The 21,591-nt window shown below is 36.2% G+C and overlaps 1 protein-coding gene across 1 annotated transcript; it reads left to right on the forward strand.

Annotated features, from left to right (window-relative positions):
* Window positions 1-8,137: 8,137 nt before the first annotated feature.
* On the forward strand, window positions 8,138-20,661 carry LOC129270343 (ubiquitin carboxyl-terminal hydrolase 7-like). The gene is made up of 3 exons (XM_064106058.1): window positions 8,138-8,605; window positions 15,082-15,255; window positions 20,555-20,661. Exons 1-3 carry the CDS (start codon window positions 8,542-8,544, stop codon window positions 20,659-20,661), a joined length of 345 nt encoding a protein of 114 aa, XP_063962128.1. The 5' UTR covers window positions 8,138-8,541.
* Window positions 20,662-21,591: the final 930 nt, after the last annotated feature.

A 21,591-nucleotide genomic window follows, 5' to 3' on the forward strand; every position in this document is an offset into this window, starting at 1 on the left:
CAATAAGCAATGCGAGCCCATATAAGCGCGAGCTAATTTTTTTTTCAAGATTTAAACCTACAAATTATGAAAAAGATGGATATATTCCTAAATAAATGATTTGATTTTATATATTTCGATCTAAAAAGTGAAAAAAAATTTGAGCACGTTTTGAAATAAAGAGATGGCTGTGTATTAATGCAAAGCGCGAGCGATTTTTTTTATTTCTATACTATGAATGACCTGAAAATTTTCTTTTTACCAATTATTCCCCTCCCCTTCCATCATTTAATTTTCTTCCTCGTCCTATCTTTCTTCTTATTTTTCTCCTCACCTTCCTATTTTGCGCCGCCAATAGGGGGCGGGCCGCCGCTTCGCCCCCTTGATCTACCTATGATGACCCCGGCCTCCCGCGGTAGGAATTTTGTGTAAAAATGGAATATAAAAGTCTCGTCAATAGAGTATTTAAAAACAAATTTTGGGGGATTAAACATACTTAAAATTCACTGTGAAGGATTAATCATAACTCATGAAAACTATTCTTTGTACTGAGTATACGCGAACAATGAAAATATTCTTATATTCCAAGTCAAGTAAATTTGTAATAAAGGGAAAATGAATTGGTTTAACAAAGATATGTTTTTACTGGGTATGGAACATTCTCGTCTACCATCTATGCACTAAAGTATCCAGAGGCGATTTTCTTTTTTCATCATTTTTATTAGTTATGAAATTGACAATGGCCATCGATGTCATCAATGTCATCACTCTTTGGCTGGCATATAGGGCTATATGCGAGTTCGAGAATAGTCGGGCCAGTATGCCTTTTCTTTTCCTATCCAAGTTCTTAACATAAACTATCTGTTTATATATATTTCGAAATTCGAGGATACATGTGTATAATTTCGATTTTGAATTATGTATTTTTTCCATAATAAAAGACCACAAATAGTAGGGGGGACATTTGATATTATGTCCCCCCCCCTTTCCAAAATGGTAGGGGGACACGTCCCCCTGTCCCCCCTGGGATTTCCGCCCATGACTGTAAGGACTAGCCTTTCAAAGAAAATAAACAAAAATCAACTTTGAGCTGCCGATTGGGGAAAAGTTGGATCCGCCGGGGGACAGGGGGCACTTGTACCCCAAAAAGACACAAAACAGGGAAATGCTATTTTTCCAAAATGGGAAATTCCCTTTTTTCAAAAAAATGTGCCGTTTTTCGAAATAAAATACTCTTTTTAAAGTATACATTTTAGATTAGTTTTCAGGCTGGAATATTTAAAAAATTTCAGCTCGCGCTTCGCACTCTCAATTATGCGATTGGGGAAATATGTATCCTAAAGAGGTCACTAAATGCAATCCTTAACAGGTTCCTTTCCTGGTCAGTATATTTAAGCTCGCGTTTTGCGCTCGTGTTAATTCTTTAGTTAGATGCACATCTTTTTAATGACAGCAGAAACCTGCTCGGATTTTTTTTTTCATTTCTTATTGAAATGCCCTAAAGTTTTAGCTTGTGATTCACGCTTTCAACACCTCGCAATAATGCCAGTTTAACAATAATTGACCCCCAAAAAGAGTTTTACAACTTCAGCTTTGAATTTTTTTCCAAACCGCTCGCTCATTATATACTCTCTCGCGAAAAATAAAGCCTAAATATACATCTTTCCATAATCAGAAGTCACTTCAAAATGGCTTTTCTCTAATACTATAAAACACACAATGACTTCACGCAGATGATGATCTCAAGGTGAAAATATCACCAAAGTGCCCATTTTGACGTATGAGTTTAATTTTTGGCTTTGCCCCCCCCCCCCAAACGAAAATTCGTTCGGCCGCCCTTGCCTTCCCATCCTCATAACAATTGAACAGTAACGGTGTTTTTTCCCCCCCCCCCACTTGCAATTAATGTTATACCGAGGTTGTTTTACCTGACTGCTAAGAAAGCACGAATGCCTGTGAGCAAGCAACCAGGGGACCAACGGCTTAAGGTCCTCTCCGAGGGACCTGGTAATGAGGATAAATGCCTTACCAAAGGGCACTAGCGCACCACTTGGGAATCGAACCCGGGTCACCGGAATCCGAAACCCCCGCTCTACCGACTGAGCTATCGCGCCTCTGCCTCTGCTTTCCCGGTTTTAATTTTTCGGATTAACGAACCTTCGGAATTACGAACCTTATTTCGTTTTTGGATTAATGAACCTTCAGAACAACGAACCTTATTTTGTTTTCGGATTAACGAACCTTCGGAACAACGAACCTTATTTCGTTTTCGGATTAACGAACCTCTGGAACAACGAACCCTATTTCGTTTTTCGGATTATCGAACCTTCGGAACAACGAACCTCATTTTGTTTTCGGATTATCGAACCTTCGGAATAACGAACCCTATCTTGTTTTCGGACTTACGAACCTTCGGAAGAACGAACCTTTGGAATAACGCCACAAATGTTCGGATTAACGAACCCTTTTTCGTTTTCGGATTAACGAACATCGAGGTATAGGCAATTTACGTGTTTCGGAATTACGAACCTTCAGAATAAAGAACCTTCAGAATTACGAAGTGTAACCATTTTTTTTATATTCAGAACTCAGGGCCCTGGGAACGATTTTTTGGCTGGGGGGTGCTGAAGTAGGCAAAAATTCAGGGGCGGATCCAGCTTTCGCCAATAAGGGGGGGGGGGGCGGCGAAAAAAAAATTTCACCCATATTTTCCCCAATCGGCCACTCAAAGATGATTTTTGTTTGTTTCTTCGTAACAGTCACTTCTTTGCTTTATTCTTATAAAACATAGTAATCTCATAAGCCATATTTAAAAAGTGCGAGCGCGAAGCACGAGCAAATTTTTCTGGAATTTTCTGGTATCTTGTCCTGAAAATCGAACATTCTGGGCAATGTTTGTGATCCTGAACAAAATGTGTATATAACTGGTCGAAAAGGGACCTGTTGACATGGTTGAGACTGTTTGTAGTTAGCCATAAATCGATACATATTCAATGATTAAAATTTTTGACATTCCAACCTAAAAAATTGATATTCTAAGCATATTTTGTAATCATGGGCAGGATAGGCATATAACTAAACAATGCGAGCACGAAGTGTGAGCAGAAAAAAGAGAGATTTAGACCTAAAAACGGGTCACTCTGTTCATGTTTTGTAAATCATGAAAAGTATGGGTAATTGGGTATCCTAATCAATAATGTGAGCGCGAAGCGCGAGCAGAAAATTTTAGTCTTAAACTGGATAATTTAAGCATGTTTCAAATAAAGAACAAGCTATGAATCTCAATAAACATGCATGCGTCTGTTTAAGATTTATAGTATCTGAGCATTCTAAATATATTTTTTATCTTGAAAATCAATAATGTGATCGCGAAGCGAGCTGAAAATATTTGATATTCCTATCTGAAAAAGGGTCAATTTAAGCACTTATTCAAGCAATGTGTAGAAAAATTGTGAAGTGGATATTATCGATCGCTCTTAATAAATGATTTGAGCGTGAAGCGCAAGTTTATATTTTTATTTTGACCTAGGACCTGGACATTCTAAGGACATTTTGTCATGAAAATGGTGACTTTCTTCTATTCCTCTTCCTAAGCGCGAGATATTCCATTCTGAAAAAAGGACAATTTAATTATTATGAATTCATGAAAATGTTATTTTTGTATTTATTAATCTAATAAGCCTAATGACAGCCCGAAATTTGTTGATATCAATCAATTCCTGAAAACAGGATATTTTAAGCACTTTTGCAATTTTGAATAGGATGCATGGGCTAATATATTTTGAACAAATTAATGAGAGCGCAAATCGCTATGTCATGAAAAGGGGATTTTAAGTAGTTTGTTATATAGAATTGCTTATTATTATTGAGGAAATTGTTGAGGTTTACATTACTCTCCAATCAAAATGCGAGCGCGCAGCGCTGGCTGATAGGTCTTGACAATCAAACCTGGAAAGGGAAATTTTGATAACTTTATGGGATACACAAAGAGAATAGGTACCTGACAAATCAAATAACGCGAGCGCGCTGCGCGAGCTGAAAATGTTGATACTGAGACAATAAAAAGGACATTTTACAGAAGACTTCTTGAAAATCAATTTATAACTCAAACAAAATAATGAAAGCTCGATGTCGGAGGTGAAATATGTTTTGTATATTGACTTCAAAACTTGATATTTTATAAGCTCCATATCAGCCTATTGAGGAAGAATCTCATGTAGCCCTATCATCCAATAAGCAATGCGAACGCGAAGCGCGAGCGAAAACTTTATATAGTGACATGAAAGGTTTTTATTTTATTTCCAAGTTGTCCCCTCACCTTATTTTATTCACTCTTCTTCATCCTCTTATTTTCTCCTCTCTTTTCCCTTCTTTTTCTTTTTTTAAACGCCTCCCTTTTTTGCTCCGCCAATAGGGAGTCCTGGGCCCCTTGGGCCCTCTGGATCCGCCTCTGTAAATTTGAGAAGCAAAAAAAAGGTTTCACTACAAAATGAAGGTCGTTTTGGTGCCAAGAAATTTGATAAGCCCCAAAAAGGGGTTTCAACACAAGATGTTGGTCATTTTCCATACATTTCTCCTATGTGACACACCAACCAATGCAGAATTCCAGGGGGTGCTGCCTATATGTAAAGTAATACACGCAGCACCCCCTGGAAAAATCTTGGGGGTGCTTCAGCACACCCAGCACCCCCGCTTCCCAGGTCCATGGCAGAACTGAAAAGGGGGTTATTTATGTAAAAACTCATGAAGAGATAACGTTTCTAACTAAAACAATGCGAGCACGAAACACGAGCGGAATTATTTTATATATACTTACTAGTACCTTAAAAAGGATGTAGATTTATGTGGATAGGGAGAAATTTTATACTTTACAAACCGGCATTATTTTTCATTAGGAATGAACATGTGTGCATCAATTATATTTGTAATATACTGAGTAAAAGCGAGGAAGACTCCGACAAAATGCATCAGGCAATATAAGCAAATCATAAATTTCATCATATTTCCTCCCCCCCCCCCTTTCCCCGCAATTTTGTTTTCTTTGTTTTCATTGTTTTTTCTCAAATTTCTCGATTTTTATTATATTTCATTCATTTATTCATTCATTTGTTTATTTATTTATCAATTAATTAATTAATTCATTTATCAATTTATTTACTCCTGGGCACACAGATTGATTAATTTATTCATTCATTCATTTATTTATTTTCATTTATTTATTCATTCATTTATTTATTTTTATTTATTTATTCATTCATTTATTTATCTATCTATCGATTTATTTATTTATTTATTTATTTATTTATTCATTTACTTATTTATTTATTCATTCATTTATTGGGGGCGTTCTTATGCCCCCTTATAGTTACGGCACTGCAGTTTTCTAAATTTACGCCCATTTGGGGGATCAGTTAACTAAATCCAAACCATTTTATTACCCACAAGTCTGTGTGCCCAGGAGTTAATTCCCATCCAATAAATATGTGCAAATTAATGCAAAAATAATAAATAAAATGATATATAATAAAATATCCACATCATCCCTGCCAATCTCTAAACACTAGCAACATCTTAATCAATCGACTATAGTTGGGCATTACGTGTTCATCAGCTCTCACAATGCCATTGACTAAGGTATAGGTTTCAAGTGAATTTGGTCATGTTGGTAAATGAATAAAAGAGATATTGGTTATATGTAACTCATTTATGAGTTTGAGTCTTATATAGGTTGAATTTAATTACATTTAAGCTTTATTTTTACGTCATTTTTTTGTTTTACGAGGGGGAGGGGTACTTGGATTTCTTACCAGCCCCCTCCGGAACCACGCCTGGCCAAATTTTTATGAAAAATGTTTAATTGAATTGAAGGCTTTGATAACAAGAAAATTGATGACGAAAAAAGCGGAAACTTTATTAATTTGTGATAGGAAGAAGATAATTTAGAGATCGTTTATCTAATTGCACGATGTTTGTATGAAATATGTTTGCCACTTCAACACCCGAAGCGGGATGTATAGACCTCCCTCCGCCCTCCACTTTCTCTCCTCCCTATAGTTGGCTAGCCAATCAATGGGGCGTGTCTCGGAGTTAAGCCACTGTAACAACCTGACTATGTTGCATTTTCGAGTGGTCATATTATAAACATGGAGCTAGCTCTATGTTATAAATTATCAGTAATCTTTCTGTAACGTTATTTTATGCTATTGTTCTTGTTTTTTTTTTCTTTCGCCTTCAATTTTAATTGCTGTTTCGTTTCTTTATCTTTTTGTCCCTTTTCTCCTCACTTTTGTTATTCTGCCTATATTTTTCTCCTTATCCTTCATCTCTTGTGTATTCATATATTTGATTTGATCCTTAATTTTACACGATCTGGTACTTTTTTTGCAAAATTTGTATGTCTCATCTTTTTTATCACATTGATTCTCTGACTTTGTATTTTTTGTTTTAGTTCCGTGATTCTTGTAATTGACGTTAACGTCATATTGAACACATTTTGTCTTGCTATAAGTTTTGTTTATTGTATGTTTTGTACCATATTTGTTGCTTTATTGTGTTATATTTTTGTTGTTATATTCCACACTATGCTTATTCCTTATGACTTCAATCTTTTATATTGTAAAAACTTTTTGTAATTCGGCTCTGTGCTGCGATGGAAGTTTTTATTTAAATAAACCATTTTGAATTGAATTGAATTATATGTAATGCGTATAGGCAGGATATTTGAATATGCCCTAGCTAGCCGTCCTACAGATAATGTTCACTAATCACTCAACACAGTCTAACATATAGTATTTGACATAAATTCGTTTCAAAATTTACTGCTTATGCTCCCATACCTTAATTCATTAATTCAACAAAATAATGTTAGTACTCAGAAAGTTCATATCCTACACATTTTCATTAAATCAACCCCAAATTAGGACCTATACTTATTGCGCTGAGATCGATAAGACACCATGGTCCCAATTTATGGAACTCTCTACCATGGTAGAGTCTATATGAAAAGATGCTCATCTCTTTACTCATTTAAGGCAAACGTTAAATTATAAGGAGATTGAAGTAAATTTTCTGTTCAATGTTTAGTTTATCACGCAGTCATTCTTCCTTCGATTTAATCACCATGCACCATCAGCTCGATCCACCATGTGGTCACCACCACCATCACCACCATCACCACCACCACCACCATCATCATCATTATCATCATGATATTTGTGTAATGTGTAGAACCTCGAGTGCAATATTTAATCTTACTCTTATTATATTTTGTTAATTCGTAGGTATATAATTTCATGTATTTTTCCTTTTTTTTCTATTAGCTTTGCATAATTGAAAATCATCATCATCATCATTATCATCATCATTGTCATCTCCATGGCCTTCATCTTTACCATTGTCACTGTCACCATCATCTCCATCGTAATCATTCAAATTATATTACCATTCTGCTGCATGTATAAATCTATTTATTTTTCTTTCAAGCAATCTGCTTATGATGACGATCCTCCTGCAAATTATCATTTCGGGTAGTAGATCATATTTGTTTACATAGGATGATATTTTTTACCATGTTTTTTTGTGTGTGATTCATCCCAACATTTTTTGAAATTATGTTTATCAAAACAATAAATCAAATTAATCAAATCAAATTATTAGATGCATTGTAGAGCTAGCTTTAGGGAAGAGGGGTCGGGGGCAGTGCCCTGCGCCACTCCCGGTGCCACTAGCGTGTTTTGGGAGCTGCATGGGTTTGAGTAATTTGATACATCAAAAATTGTATTCTCATAAATTTTGTCTGCTTGTAATTGCTCTTCTCTTTCAGAACTTAACTGGAACTATTATTAATGTAGGCCTCTTTTCTTCTTGCTCTATTCTTGTTTTGTGTCATCTCTCTTATAGTTATAAATTTTTAGGAGAGCTTCCCTTGAATTTATTGCATCAACTTCAATCACTATTAAAACGTATTACGTTTTTTTAGAGGAAAATATATATCTGTTTTATTGAAGAATAAGATGACAGAATGCGCGTGATGGGGTGGAGAAAAGGAGAAATAATTATTTTGACAGAAATATAACTCCCACCTCTATGCTCCGAAAACAATTCGGTACTGGTATCCCATAATCCTTCACGAATCGCCATTTTGCGACTACACAATCCCAGTCGCGCGCTAACTCCTATTCATTTTGTACACACATAATAATCCCAATTCACTTTGTACAGAGAAAATTCATTCATCATGCATTGAATGGAGCTAGTGCGGCTGCATACACCTTGTGATACCACCACTGTGATGCGGTTGTATTTCTCATTTTCCGACACGGATTGACTCCTCAAAATCTGTTATTTTGGCTTGTTGTGTAGGAGAGAGACCCCTGCCAGCAGGGGAAATCAGCCGAGATTGGGCGGATCGCAAGTAAGCACGTGAAGGTGCCTCCAACGTCCCGAAAAGCACCCTCGTCGCAGGGCAGTGACAAGGGGTCAGATTCGGCGACGTCGGTCGTGGAATTGAGAGAGTCCGAGAAGAAAAAATCGAAGAAGACGAACAAGAGTCCCTCAGGCACAATGAACCACTACCCCAGCAACGAACGACCTCAGAGTGAGACGGAGGAGATGGATACCCAGGAGGGTGGGTCAAAAATCATTTCTAATATTTTCCCAGGTCTTAAATTTATGGGTGTGACTGAGACGAGTGTGAGACTGAGTCTGAGAGTCATTCTGGCTGGTAATTGGTATCTATGAAAAGTTGCTTGTCATGTCATGATTGATTGACAGGTCATTGCCAAGACATGGCAACAACATTATTGTCAATGCAATGCATGCTCTAAACTAGACCAAAAGCTTCAGTCTCTGTATTTTGGTTGTTCCGCTGAACTACGTTGGCTCCACTCACCATACATAGACTGAAGGGGATGGGGCCCCGTACCTACAGCCAACGTATAGTGAACTAGCGTTTTATAGATCGCGATTTAAAACTGTTTTTTAAGCAAAATTGAAAGTTTCATGGTTTCCATTATCAGGGAAATATATATAACTGTCTTAAGTAATTGCATACCTTGGGCCGGAGTTATTGAAAAAAATCCTCTGGATGATTGAGAAATCTGTCATCTAAGACATTTTCACCTGACCTGACGAGTGACGGTTTTTCTTGCAAGTTGCCATCTTGAATGACGTCATTGTCGTTATTAACTTAATGTCTCGAATCGATATATCGCGATTATAACTAGTACTCGTACTAGTATAACTAGTATCGTTTATCTTCGGTTTCGTTCGCATATGGAGCAGATCGTATAATATCGAAAGCAATATCGATATCACATTCGTGATTGTTGACGTTCGTTTGTAAATATTTTATAGTTTGGCTGCCATTTTGACCATTTTTATCGTGTTCAACCCAATTAAACATCGGTAAAGTATATTTTTCATGCCTTTTTCATCTATATCGTTTAAAGTATTGAAATGTTGGAATATCATCAATTAAAAGTTTGTTGTTTATACATCCTTAGATTGTAAATTCGATGTGTAAAATTACATCAAACTTTGGACTGTGAATTGACAAAAGGGAGGGAATGAGAACACATGCGAGCCCACACGTACACCCTACCGTCGGTAAATGGGGATTACAGTAAAATGTCAGAAATTGTTGAATAAATCCCCAGAAACGACGGTTATTCCTGTCTAGCTCTAAACGTACTTTCGTAATTAATCAACTATTGATTGTACCCAGTTACATGAAGCTAAGCCTAACTAAAATAAAGCCAGCTCTAGCAGGTGTGAAGGGGCCCCATCAATTATTACAGAATTATCAATATCATGTCTGCGGAAACTAAGAATTATTTAAACTTATTTGTTAAACAAAGATTTCTTTCAAATTCCATGCAATCTTCATTTAATTGATATTCTTAAGAATAATTGCCAAAAATCTATAAAAAAATTTAAGAAAATTGTGATTTTCATTATGAAAACTTGTTATTTTCAGATTGGAAAAAAAAACAATGGTGCCCCATGTCTGCGCACCCATTCACTTTGCACATCTATGATTAAGACATTTTGATAAGAAAAGCTGCATTTTGACGCTTTATGACTTTATGTGAAATGCCGGAAATTCAATTTCAGATATTTTGACATACTTCTTCATCATGGAGTCTTGACACCCTTCCCATACACGCATAAGAGACTGATCAAAACAAATTTAATACGTGATTATGAATAATTATAATTATTTATAATCACGTATTAAATTTTAGTATTTGTTAAATAATAATTTTTATCTATAAATTGTTCTTCAAAACGGCATTTGGTAACATCGCTAATCGTAGCTACGTCATAACAAAGCGGTTCAAGGGTCAGACCTATTGTATTTGCTTTGTTGACAAATGGATTGAGGGATCTACACGAGATCGGTCTGGTAAGAAACCTTCAATTTTTAACATTTTTATTAACCAATTTTGAAACCTTCATACGCATTAGGCGTAGGATGGTGTAAAAATAAATAAAACAAGGCTCGACATTAGCGGTGGCCCGGTGGCCCGGGGCCACCAGAAATTCACCTCGGGCAACCATTATTGAAAAAATATTAAGTTTTGGTGGCTTGAATCGGGCAACCAATAATTTTCAGAATAGCGCAATTTTTCTCCCCATTTTGCACGCATTTATCAACTTTCTACAGTTCAAATTGCAAGCCAGTTCGTCGTGCGCCCTTTTTGTTGATCTACACACAAACACACACACAAAGTTGGCCTACCGCTATATAGCATTAAGTAGCTTTTATCCGGCCGGCGCGGCCGGCTGGCGTGAGCTTTGCATGCTTGAGGCAGCTGTGCGTTAGCAGCCTATTCAGACTCAGGGAGCTGCAATACGAAATGTTGCTGCTAAGAAATCTTCCACAGAACTGTGAAAATCCAAGTCAAAGTCACATTTTACACCAATGAAATGCCCTTCTACAGACCTTTTTGCTAAAATCTGGTGTATCCTGATTATTTGCAAGCATTAAAAAGAGGAATCATAAACTCTCTTTCGACTCAAAAAGACCGATTTCCAAATGAAAATAATACACATAAAAACACATAGGTGAGTACATCACAGTCCCATATGTGCATTTGTATGTATGTTGTTACTTGGTTTCTTTCGTAGCTGTGTCTTTTCCGGTCTTTTCTAGCCAAAAATAAACAGACAGTTACTTTCTTTCTTGTTTATAAATGACTTCTTAAACAACTCTTGAGAAAGTAAATACTTTGGGAAGGCATTTCATTAATATGAAATGTGAATTTTTCCAACATTTTGGCAAATTTAGGGAAGGAATTTTCTCACACTTTTTTTGCCGTCTTATTATTTTCTTTCATTTTTTTGACAGTGGTTAAACCATTTATACCCGTTTATTCATTTTTAATGTTTTTCTTTATATTTTTCGGGCCACCAAACTTTAATATCGGGCCACCAAAAAAAATTATTTGAAGGTTTTGGTGGCCCGAACGGGCCACCACCAAAAAAAGTTAATGTGGAGCCTTGAATAAAATCACCATTTACGTGATTTTTATCTTAAAAGATGGATTTCCTAGGGAAATCCATCTTTGTTTTGGTCAGTCTCTTATGCGTCTATGGGAAGAGTGTCAAGACTCCATGATGAAGAAGTATATGTCAAAATATAAAAAAAAACATCATCATGGAGTCCTCAAGACTAGATTCGACTCACGAGTATGCGCAGACAAGGGCGCTGTGCAGACTTTGGGCTCTTAATACACCATTCATACGTTCCCAGGATTCAAGAGGGCGCTGCTAGGCATACAGTACATATGCGCTGCGAACGACGCCAGCTTTACATTGTTACGAGACCTGTGTGAAAGTAACTGATCCCGTGTTATTATTACGATATAGGATACCACCGTCGGTTTGGGCAAACACTGCATATACATGTAGCTATAGAAGGCTCAGGCTGCCTGCTGCTGAACTTTGAGTGTATGAACTACGTCAAATGGTCAAAGTAGATGTCGGAAAAAAATACACGGGGCTTGGGGTGATTTTGCTCTCAAAATGCTCTTGGTAACTCAAAAAGGAGCCCTGGAAAATCTGCATTCATTGCCATATTCAAGCTTATCTAATGATGCAGATTTGTAGGCAGTAAGTTGGGAAAAGTAACCCCAGACATTCATTTTTGAGGAGCGCGATCGCGCCGGCGCTCCTACCGTGCTTAAAAAATAAGGACAAAAAATTGCTAAAGTTTAACATTTTACATCTTTAAATCCATGAAATGGCCATCTATTTTCCACAATTCCTTGAAATTATTTTGATTTAGTTGTAAATTATCAGAAAAATTAAGAATATTCACCTTTTCCCCGACTCTGATTTGAATTTAAACTCGGTAAATATTGTAGTCCCACATGTAGATTTTCATGGCAACACCATGGAAGTCTACATGTGGGACTACAATATTTACCGAGTTTAGCTTTTTAATTTTTTTATTATTATTTTTTTTAGCAGGAGCGGAATATTTTGTAAATGTATTGACCCAGGCCTAGTTTCACCACATATTAATTAATAGCTACACAGCTATTGCATATATACGATGTTAAGAAAAATCTACAATTTATCATACCTGTACATGTATTGTATTGAATTGATTTGAGAGCGATTCTGAGGAGCTCAATTGAGCTCCTCAAAAAAATAAGGAGAGCGATTCAATGAGCTCAACGAAATTATAAACGTAAAGGACTGTAACCCCCCAAAATGAATAGACCAAAATGTTGTGCAGGATGCAAAGAGTGGTGCAATTATAGATCTTTGCAAAAATTATTATTTTCTGTAGGAATTTGTGTATTTATAATGGATGTTTTAAGAATTTTAATAAAATATTGGGTTTGATATTTATTTTAGACTTTATGACTTTTAAATGTAAAATTGAGATCTACTGTGTAATGTGGAAATATTGAAGTTTTCTTTCCAGAATAGTGAGTACATATACTTCAGATAAGTCAAAGAGTTTTCTCATGCTTTTCTCATTTTGATAAGATGACGTTGAAAGTGTGGAAGGACTAGTACAAGTTCAGCAAGACAATTAATACATGTACATGCATCATTCTAAAAGCAAGTAATGCATTTCAAGATTTAGATTCACTTGCTTCACTTAATTTCAAATCAAGAAATTTTGATAACTCTCTATAATGCCATATACAAGGCTCCATACTAACCCTTTTTTTTCTACTGGTCCAACCTGTTAATGTCGGACCAGTAGATACCCAGTTTTCCATTTTTTACTGGTGCGAACCTAAACTTGACTTGTTCCCCTAAAATTAAGAAAAACATAAAAAAGACTTGTTTATTTTGCTGTCTTTTATTGCCCCCCCAAAAAAACGTACTAACAAACAGTACACACATACACACGCACAGCATAACTCATGAGAACCATTTCTCAATGTTGGAAAGCCATTTTTTAAGATGCCAAAGCCATTTGTATTATTTACTATTAAAGAGGAGAAAATATCATCTATATTAGTTTGATATATTTTTTACTGGTCATGTCAGACCAGTAAATCTGGCTATTTCTTAAAAGTTACTGGTCCGACAGTAATTTTTACTGGTCTGGACCGTCGAACCAGTGCCAGTGTTGCGCGCTGCATATAACAAGAAAAGAAAGGCTGCCTGCAATCCTCCACCTCCTGATAAAGACAATCAGATATAAGATGCTCCAGATGAAGTCCTAGCTGAGGCGTACTCTGTTCATTTAGAGGAAAGAGGAATCGGAAAAGAAGAAAGGAAAAAAATGAGGAATGCTCTCTCCTGCTTGAATGGCTCCACGATAAGAATATAACACGGAAGGGTCTGTAGCAATGTAATGGATGGTAACCTCCAATTTTAGTCCAGGTTCAAGACTATCTGTCCAGTTGGTATGAGCTTTAGTGATTTTAGGGCCAACACGTATGAGTTCATCGAACATTGCTGGTTCCATACATAGGTAGTTGCAGAAACTTCCCTCATCTTCAACTACTCTAAATTCTTGCATTAGCTTGCTGTAATCACCAAACATCAACCGCTTTTCTTGAGTGAGCCATGGGCAGGCCACAATCTTGCTCTCCTATGATTCTCAGTATTGATGTTAATTAGATTAATAGCTAACTGGTTGTTTAAGAGCACTTGATGACCTACATGTAACAAGAGGACAGTACATGTATATGCAATAGCTTGATTGCTCATTTTATGGGTAGACTATCAGAAGCAGTTTAGCTTGTAATTTGTTTTAAGAGTAGAATGATCAGACCCCAGATGATATCTCATTCGTTCAGAAGTCTCACCGCAATCTTGGTCAATCTTTCAGAGTTCCTGTCTGGGGGTCTAAGTGTTATTGGTCTCTTGGTAAAGTTTCAGCTGTCTTCAGGTTCCTACAGGAACCTTGCTGGAAATGTTGCTCTTGGTCTTTCAGGGGTTTACGGAGCCATTCCATTGAGACAGCAAATTTCACTGATCTTGAAGACTGCTGAAACACCCTGTCAATTTTTCTTTCAGTGGTCTTTTAAGGGTCTTTGCTCTGAAATTTGGGGCCTATAGTGACTTTCAACAAGTTTAGTATAGAGTTTGATTGATCAGTTGTCTCGCGAAGTGGTTGAAACTGTAAGAGAGTTCACAACGTTTCGTTGGCTGCTGCTCAACTTTGTCAAGTGATGGAGACTTCGGTGTGACGGCGAAGGTTATAGCGAGTATGCGGACGTCGGAGGGATCCGGCCGAAAGTGAGGGAGGTTGCCGTACGTCGGTGAGTGTTGGAAAGCGGACATGGGTGACGGCTCGGTGTTGGTGTTGCCGGCGGTGGTTGTTGTTGGTCGGTTGAGGGCGTTCTTTTGCTGTGGTATCGTCTGATGCAGCGCATCCATGATTCGGCGATCTCGAAGCCTACGTCTCGATTGAGTGTGTCAGAGTGAAGTTTAGTATACTTTATAGACAAAAAAATGAGAATTAGTTCAGATTAAATTCGTCTAAGCCTTCTGCACATAGACCTGTACATGTTGAGATTTCTTTATTTATGAGCAAGATAGAAATAAGTCTGCAAGTGCTCCTAATATAGTCTTGAGAAAAAAAACTAAAAGCTAGATCTTTATTGTTTTTCTTTCTTCTTTCAGCACCGAATGACAATATCCCTACCAAAGAAGAAACATCCCCCACCCAACCCCTTGGGGATGATGTGGATACAGGAGGGGGTGGTGGGAGAGAAGAGAACCCTGTTATTATGAACGGGGAACTGACCACTGAACCAGGGTCAGAGGATCAAGACCAAGGAGAAAAGATGGAAGAAGGTAGGTGTGGTGTGTAGAGTTTACTCTAGGCTGAAATGATGTGGAAATCTTATCTGAATTGTGTGATAAAATATTAAGTTTTATAGTCCTACATTGAACATTACTTTGATGAAGTGAGCTGAATTTGTCACATCCTTTATTTTCTTGGAAAAATGTATTGGATGAAGTTTAATGATCCAATCAAAATAATCCTGATCTTACACTTTGAATCAGTATTCAATCCTATTTACTATTAAATTTCTACTACAGAAAACTATGATAACTTCAATTGCATATAATACTAAAAGAAAACAAAAGAAAAAATTGGGAGCTGACATTGTCTTGCTCATTGAATGAATAGTCATGATGACAAACTGTTGCACAAAGATAATGAAAAAATTAATAAGAAATAATTCAAGTTCCACATGTGTATTATTTATGCATTGTCTTGCTCTTGGAGTATTACCCTGTTTCAGCCTAGAGTTTGAATTTATGCAATACATGTACCAACTGGGCAATGACAGTGTGTATACATGTAGTACCTGTTTGATTGGCCTCAAGAGTCACTCTTCCTTTTCTCATCCCTCTTATAATAATGACCAGTACACTGCTCCTTATTCTTCCATAGTTAGGATACTAACCTTCAATTTTAGTATTTTGGGGGCAAGGCCACTTTTCTATACACAGGGCTATTTTTTACAGCACAAATGAGAAAATTTAAAAAAGGGCAGAATAATATCCAAGGCCAGTGAAAGGCCCATTGAGGGATCCATGGCCATGACACACACATACATGTACACACACAACTAGTGCATCTTCATCACCTTGAAGCAGCACTTACAGTGGAAGAAGAAGAAGAAGAAGACCTTGTATTGATTAAAGCCCTGGAGCTGTGGTCTTGCAATGAAAGAATTCAATTTGTAGGGCTTTGTTTTGTTTTATAACTAAAAAGTCCAATCATCTTCAATTTTATTTAATTGGCTCCATATTAATTATAGAGCTGCAGTGTGTGAAATGTACTAAAGTCTGCTTGATTGAAAATATAGTAAAAAGCGAGACAAATAAATTATGAAGGAGCGATATTGGAAATGAAGCAAATTTACAGGTAAAAAGATGAAAAATAGTATTTATTGATAATCATAATCATGCTGCACTTTTCAAGTACATGTTCCACGAAATGTACTTTATGACTTTTGAGTTTGTGACAGTCAATTATTTATTTCAATATTGTAGTGCTTCAAGAGTAGCCATTTCTTTAAGAAGGTTTTATTATTACATGTATGTGTAAGGCTTTCTATGGATAAAAGAAAATGGAAGGAAACAAGTATCTGGCAATTATTTTTATCATGACACTCGTCAGAACATGCCTATTATAAGTTCTTATGAGGTACATGCCTACATGTATTGTGATGAAAATTTCATTCATTTCATAATAATATCAAAGGTCACAGAAAATGTTTGCTTTATGAATGAGTGAGTGTCAAGGGGGGGGGGGGGGAGAAAAGAATTATAGATCAATACCGAGTAAAGGATTAAAAAACAAGAAGTGCCAGTGTCCCAATTAAGCATGGGATATTGCAGGGAGAATTCCAGGTTAGGTGTAGGTGTACATATCTGTCAATGCATACTTTACATTGAAATTTGCTACAGTATGTAATATACAATACAATAGTACAAATGTCTGCTAATTGCTATCCAAACAAATTCTTATGTGTACCTTTTTCTAAACAAAGCATTTTCATCAAAAGTATTTTTCCTTTGACAGCTATTTATAAAGCAGTAATATAAGAAGTAAATTCATCAACCCCATTCCCTTTTTCAGAATATGGTGGAGGCCTGCTATGGAGGCCTACATGTACAATGTACTTTGATTTAATTCCATTGACAGGTAAAAATATACATGATTGTATTTATCTACTATTGATGTGATACACATGTAGAGTATAAGTACTGGGTAGGGCTATACTTTTAACCTGTCAATTCAGTAAAAGAAATGCAGGAATTTTGTTTCTCTGCCAGGCCCATAATATAAATTGATCACCATCTTATGCATGGAAATTTAGGGTTAATTTTTGTGATTTAATTAATCATTAAGTGCAATCAGTTATATACAGTTCATTAACACCTGTATGATGTGCAAGTGTATTGGTGTTCCCATGTTTGTGTGTACAAGCACTGGCGGATCCAGGGGAGGGGGGGGGGGGGCACATCCGGCCCGTGCCTTCCCCCTTTTTATGAGCCTCAATAAAAAAATTTAAGTGTGCCCCCCTTTTGAAAGTAACATATATTTTTAATGGGAATATGTCGCTCATACCTGAGGATCTTTTTTTTGCTTGTAAAATTTTACGTGGGGAAATAACCTTCAATTATAGGTGAAAACCTTTTTTTTTTTGTCAAATTTTTGTAGGGAAAATGTGCCCCCCCTTTGGAAAATCCTGGATCCGTCCCTGTGTACAAGTACATATGATATCTCTGCCTACTCATTGACACTTAAAGGGGAAGTTTGCCAAGAAAAGTTTGGTGTAAAAATACCAGAAAAAAAATGATAAAAAATATTGGTGAAGGTTTGAGGAGAATCAAGGACTACGAAAGTTATTCTAAAAAATGTAAAAATTTTATATTTCTGATATACAATCAGCTGCCCCATGCTATAATACATAAATTTCCATTTTTTTAAGGTTCATGATGACTACATTTTTTTTTTTTTTTTTCAGGAGCAGGTGTGAAATAATTTGTCTGTTGATATACTGAAGACAGAAAAAACATTTCTTTTTTTTGGAGAAAATTATTACATTTTATTGATTTTTTTTACACGATATATGGGAAAGCTGCTTGCATATGTTGTCACAAAAAAATTCTAATAACATTTTGAACCTTTGATGGAGTTTCGTCTAACTTTCACCAATATCTTGAATTATTTTTTCTGCTATTATTTTAATAAAAATAAAACTTATGTCCGGGTGAACTCCCCCTTTAACAGCAAATTTGTAAGCAAACTAGACCTGTACGTGTAGATGTTGAAATAAGAATGAATTAATTTGTGTGGTTTATTCAAAGCCAGGTTTAGTATATATATATTTTTTCTTGTCTCAAAGGGGCAGGGGAGTGGGAATGGGGGGGGGGGTACCCTAGCTAGTGGTGAAAGATACATGTAATGTAATACTTTGTTACTTTAATTTTAATTTTCTCCTTGAACAGTTCATTAAAAGTATTCAGATCACCGTTATGCTGTAAATCTCATGTGTCAAGAACAATTATTGCACCCATATTTTGTCTTCTGTGTGGCCATTCTTGTATTAGAATTTTAATTCATCACATGTATTGCACATCCTACATGTAGATAGTCCACCTACTTACATTGTACAGTCCATGTACACGGCGTACTTTCTCACTGAACGCATCTCATAAATTTCTGTTTACCAATTAGTGTACATGGGGGAAATGGAAGCACCAATTTATGTTAGAAGAGGCAGACTAAGTGCCTATTGGGAATATGTCAGTGTAATGTAGGCATTTATCATCAGAACATGCAAGATAATGGCATCTTCAAGAAGAATGGTACATGTACAGTACATGTACTCTACATGTACATGTACATTGTAGATGACATTAACATCCATACTGCATACATGTATACATGTACATGTAGCTGCTTGAATGTTTCAGAAAAATGATGCAGTGTGTTGATTCGTTTAGAAATTTTCATTACTTTATTGAATCATATGTTGTATCATAACATTAGATTATGATAATTTGGAATATTTTCTATTACCGGTATATATGTATGTATTTCAAAATTGAAATGTAGCGCTACATAAAACATTTTCTTGTAACATGTACATGTAGTTTAGTAATATCATTTTTTATTTGGGAATCTTCCCCACTTGATACATGTACATGTACATGTAGTCGTTTGTGCTTTCCAACCAATGTACATGTAGGTGGGGTCATTGTCCTAGTTTTTATACAATATATTCATTGCTTGTATACAGTATTACTTATTACATAGTACATGTATGATGACTTGTGTACTGGTAGTTCCCTATATTCTGCCTACACTGTCCAGTACATCATACATTTCCCTGTTAAAAGACCATGATAGATCAACATGTATATATATTAGCAGGGAAATGTCTAGTTTAATACTTGTGCATTTCCCTGTTTTTCAGTTATCAAAAACAAAAAATGTATAATATAGAATAGTGTTTGATATTGCCGAATATAGAAATTTTGGATGGGAAATGAAAAGACTTGCTTGTTTGATCTTGTGGAAAAGATCGTTTTAATGCAAGAGTTAACAGCAAGTCTGGTTATTTCCCATACAAAATTATCGTATTATAAATGTACTACAGTGTATAGCCTACTGGATGAAATTTATTTTATATTCTTTGATTTTGCATGCATGTTTAATCTACATGTAGCACAGGCTATTTTGAAATTGCATAGCGGGGGGGGGGGGGGGGCTGTTTTTGCCCCCTCAGATCTCGGCCATTGATCGCGCGATCATGATCTTCACATAATCTCCACAATACTTGTGAATTTTACCCAAATTGTTTAAATTTATTTTGAAATCAATTAATTATACTAATTAATACCTAAAATCGTAATTTGGCCGTAAATCTTTAAATATAGCCCCAAATTGCTAGATAAAAGAAATAAAATAAATTAATGATTTTGGTCTGGACATTCTTCTTTATAGGATTATTATCAAATATTAAAAAAATGGCAGCCTAATTTTTTCTTGCTGAACATTAGCCAGACATACAGTTGTGTTGAAAAGTTAGTGAAGCCCACCACAAAATACACTCCTTCATGCTGAGTGTTGAATGTAGACAACAACACTACAATGTTCGGCGAGCCTAGACCAATTACCTTAATCGAATGTAATTTGTATGTATTGCTTTTCAGTCATAAACATGAAATTTATTGCTGTTAATCAGTAAAAACAAAAATAATACATTTATGAATTTTGGCTACATACAGAATTTGCATTAGATTTGTATATGAAAATGAAATCACGTTTTGTGCAATTTTTGGTCTGACATGCACATACAAAATGTGAATGATGATAAGTTTGTAAAATAATAAATTACATGTTCTTTAAGTTCCTGTGAAACCACATCATAGCCACCCTCACTTTGTACATTGAGGAGGGATGCTAAAAGACGTATCAAGCTCACACTGCTAGCTCAAATTACAGGTCCTATGTACTACTTATCCTATGCAGTTGAAGACAAGCACTGTTCAAATTGACCAACCATTGATAGGTCATTTATTGATACTCTTCCCTTCCTTCCTTTCCTCCTCTTTTTTTTCTCAGATGGTAGCCGTTCAGAGGCCACTTTCTGCCACACAGTATACAACATCAGTAAGCTGAAGGAGACTTCACTCAGTCCACCGATCACTGTCAGGAATTTGCCATGGTGAGTGTATAAACCTGTATAACTAGGCTTCCAAGCCTCCTCGTAAATTTGTCCTCCCATTAAAGCGTGTTGATTATAAAGCGCTTCCAAACAAGGGGGATTTTTGTCTCACCTGTATAGCAGAGTGAGACTATAGGCGCCGCTTTTCCGACGGCGACGGCGGCGGCGACGGCGGCGGCGGCGTCAACACCAAATCTTAACCTGAGGTTAAGTTTTTGAAATGACAGCATAACTTAGAAAGTATATGGACCTAGTTCATGAAACTTGGCCATAAGGTTAATCAAGTATTACTGAACATCCTGCCTGAGTTTCATGTCACATGACCAAGGTCAAAGGTCATTTAGGGTCAATGAACTTAGACCATGTTGGGGGAATCAACATCAAAATCTTAACCTAAGGTTAAGTTTTTGAAATGTCATCATAACTTAGAAAATATATGGACCTAGTTCATGAAACTTATACATAAGGTTAATCAAGTATCACTGAACATCCTGCATGAGTTTCACATCACATGACCAAGGTCAAAGGTCATTTAGGGTCAATGAACTTTGGCCGAATTGGGGGTATCTGTTGAATTACCATCATAACTTTGAAAGTTTATGGATCTGATTCATGAAACTTGGACATAATAGTAATCAAGTATTACTGAACATCCTGTGCAAGTTTCAGGTCACATGATCAAGGTCAAAGGTCATTTAGGGTCAATGAACTTTGGCCAAATTGGGGTATTTGTTGAATTACAGCCATAAATTTGAAAGTGTGTTGGTCTAGTTCATAAAACTTGGACATAATAGTAATCAAGTATCACTGAACATCCTGTGCGAGTTTCAGGTCACATGATCAAGGTCAAAGGTCATGTAAGGTCAAAGAACTTTGGCCACGTTGGGGGTATTTGTTGAATTGCCATCATATCTCTATAAGTGTATTGGTCTAG

The sequence above is a fragment of the Lytechinus pictus genome, chromosome 10 (genome assembly GCF_037042905.1).
Source record: "Lytechinus pictus isolate F3 Inbred chromosome 10, Lp3.0, whole genome shotgun sequence".
Taxonomy (NCBI): Eukaryota; Metazoa; Echinodermata; class Echinoidea; order Temnopleuroida; family Toxopneustidae; genus Lytechinus; species Lytechinus pictus.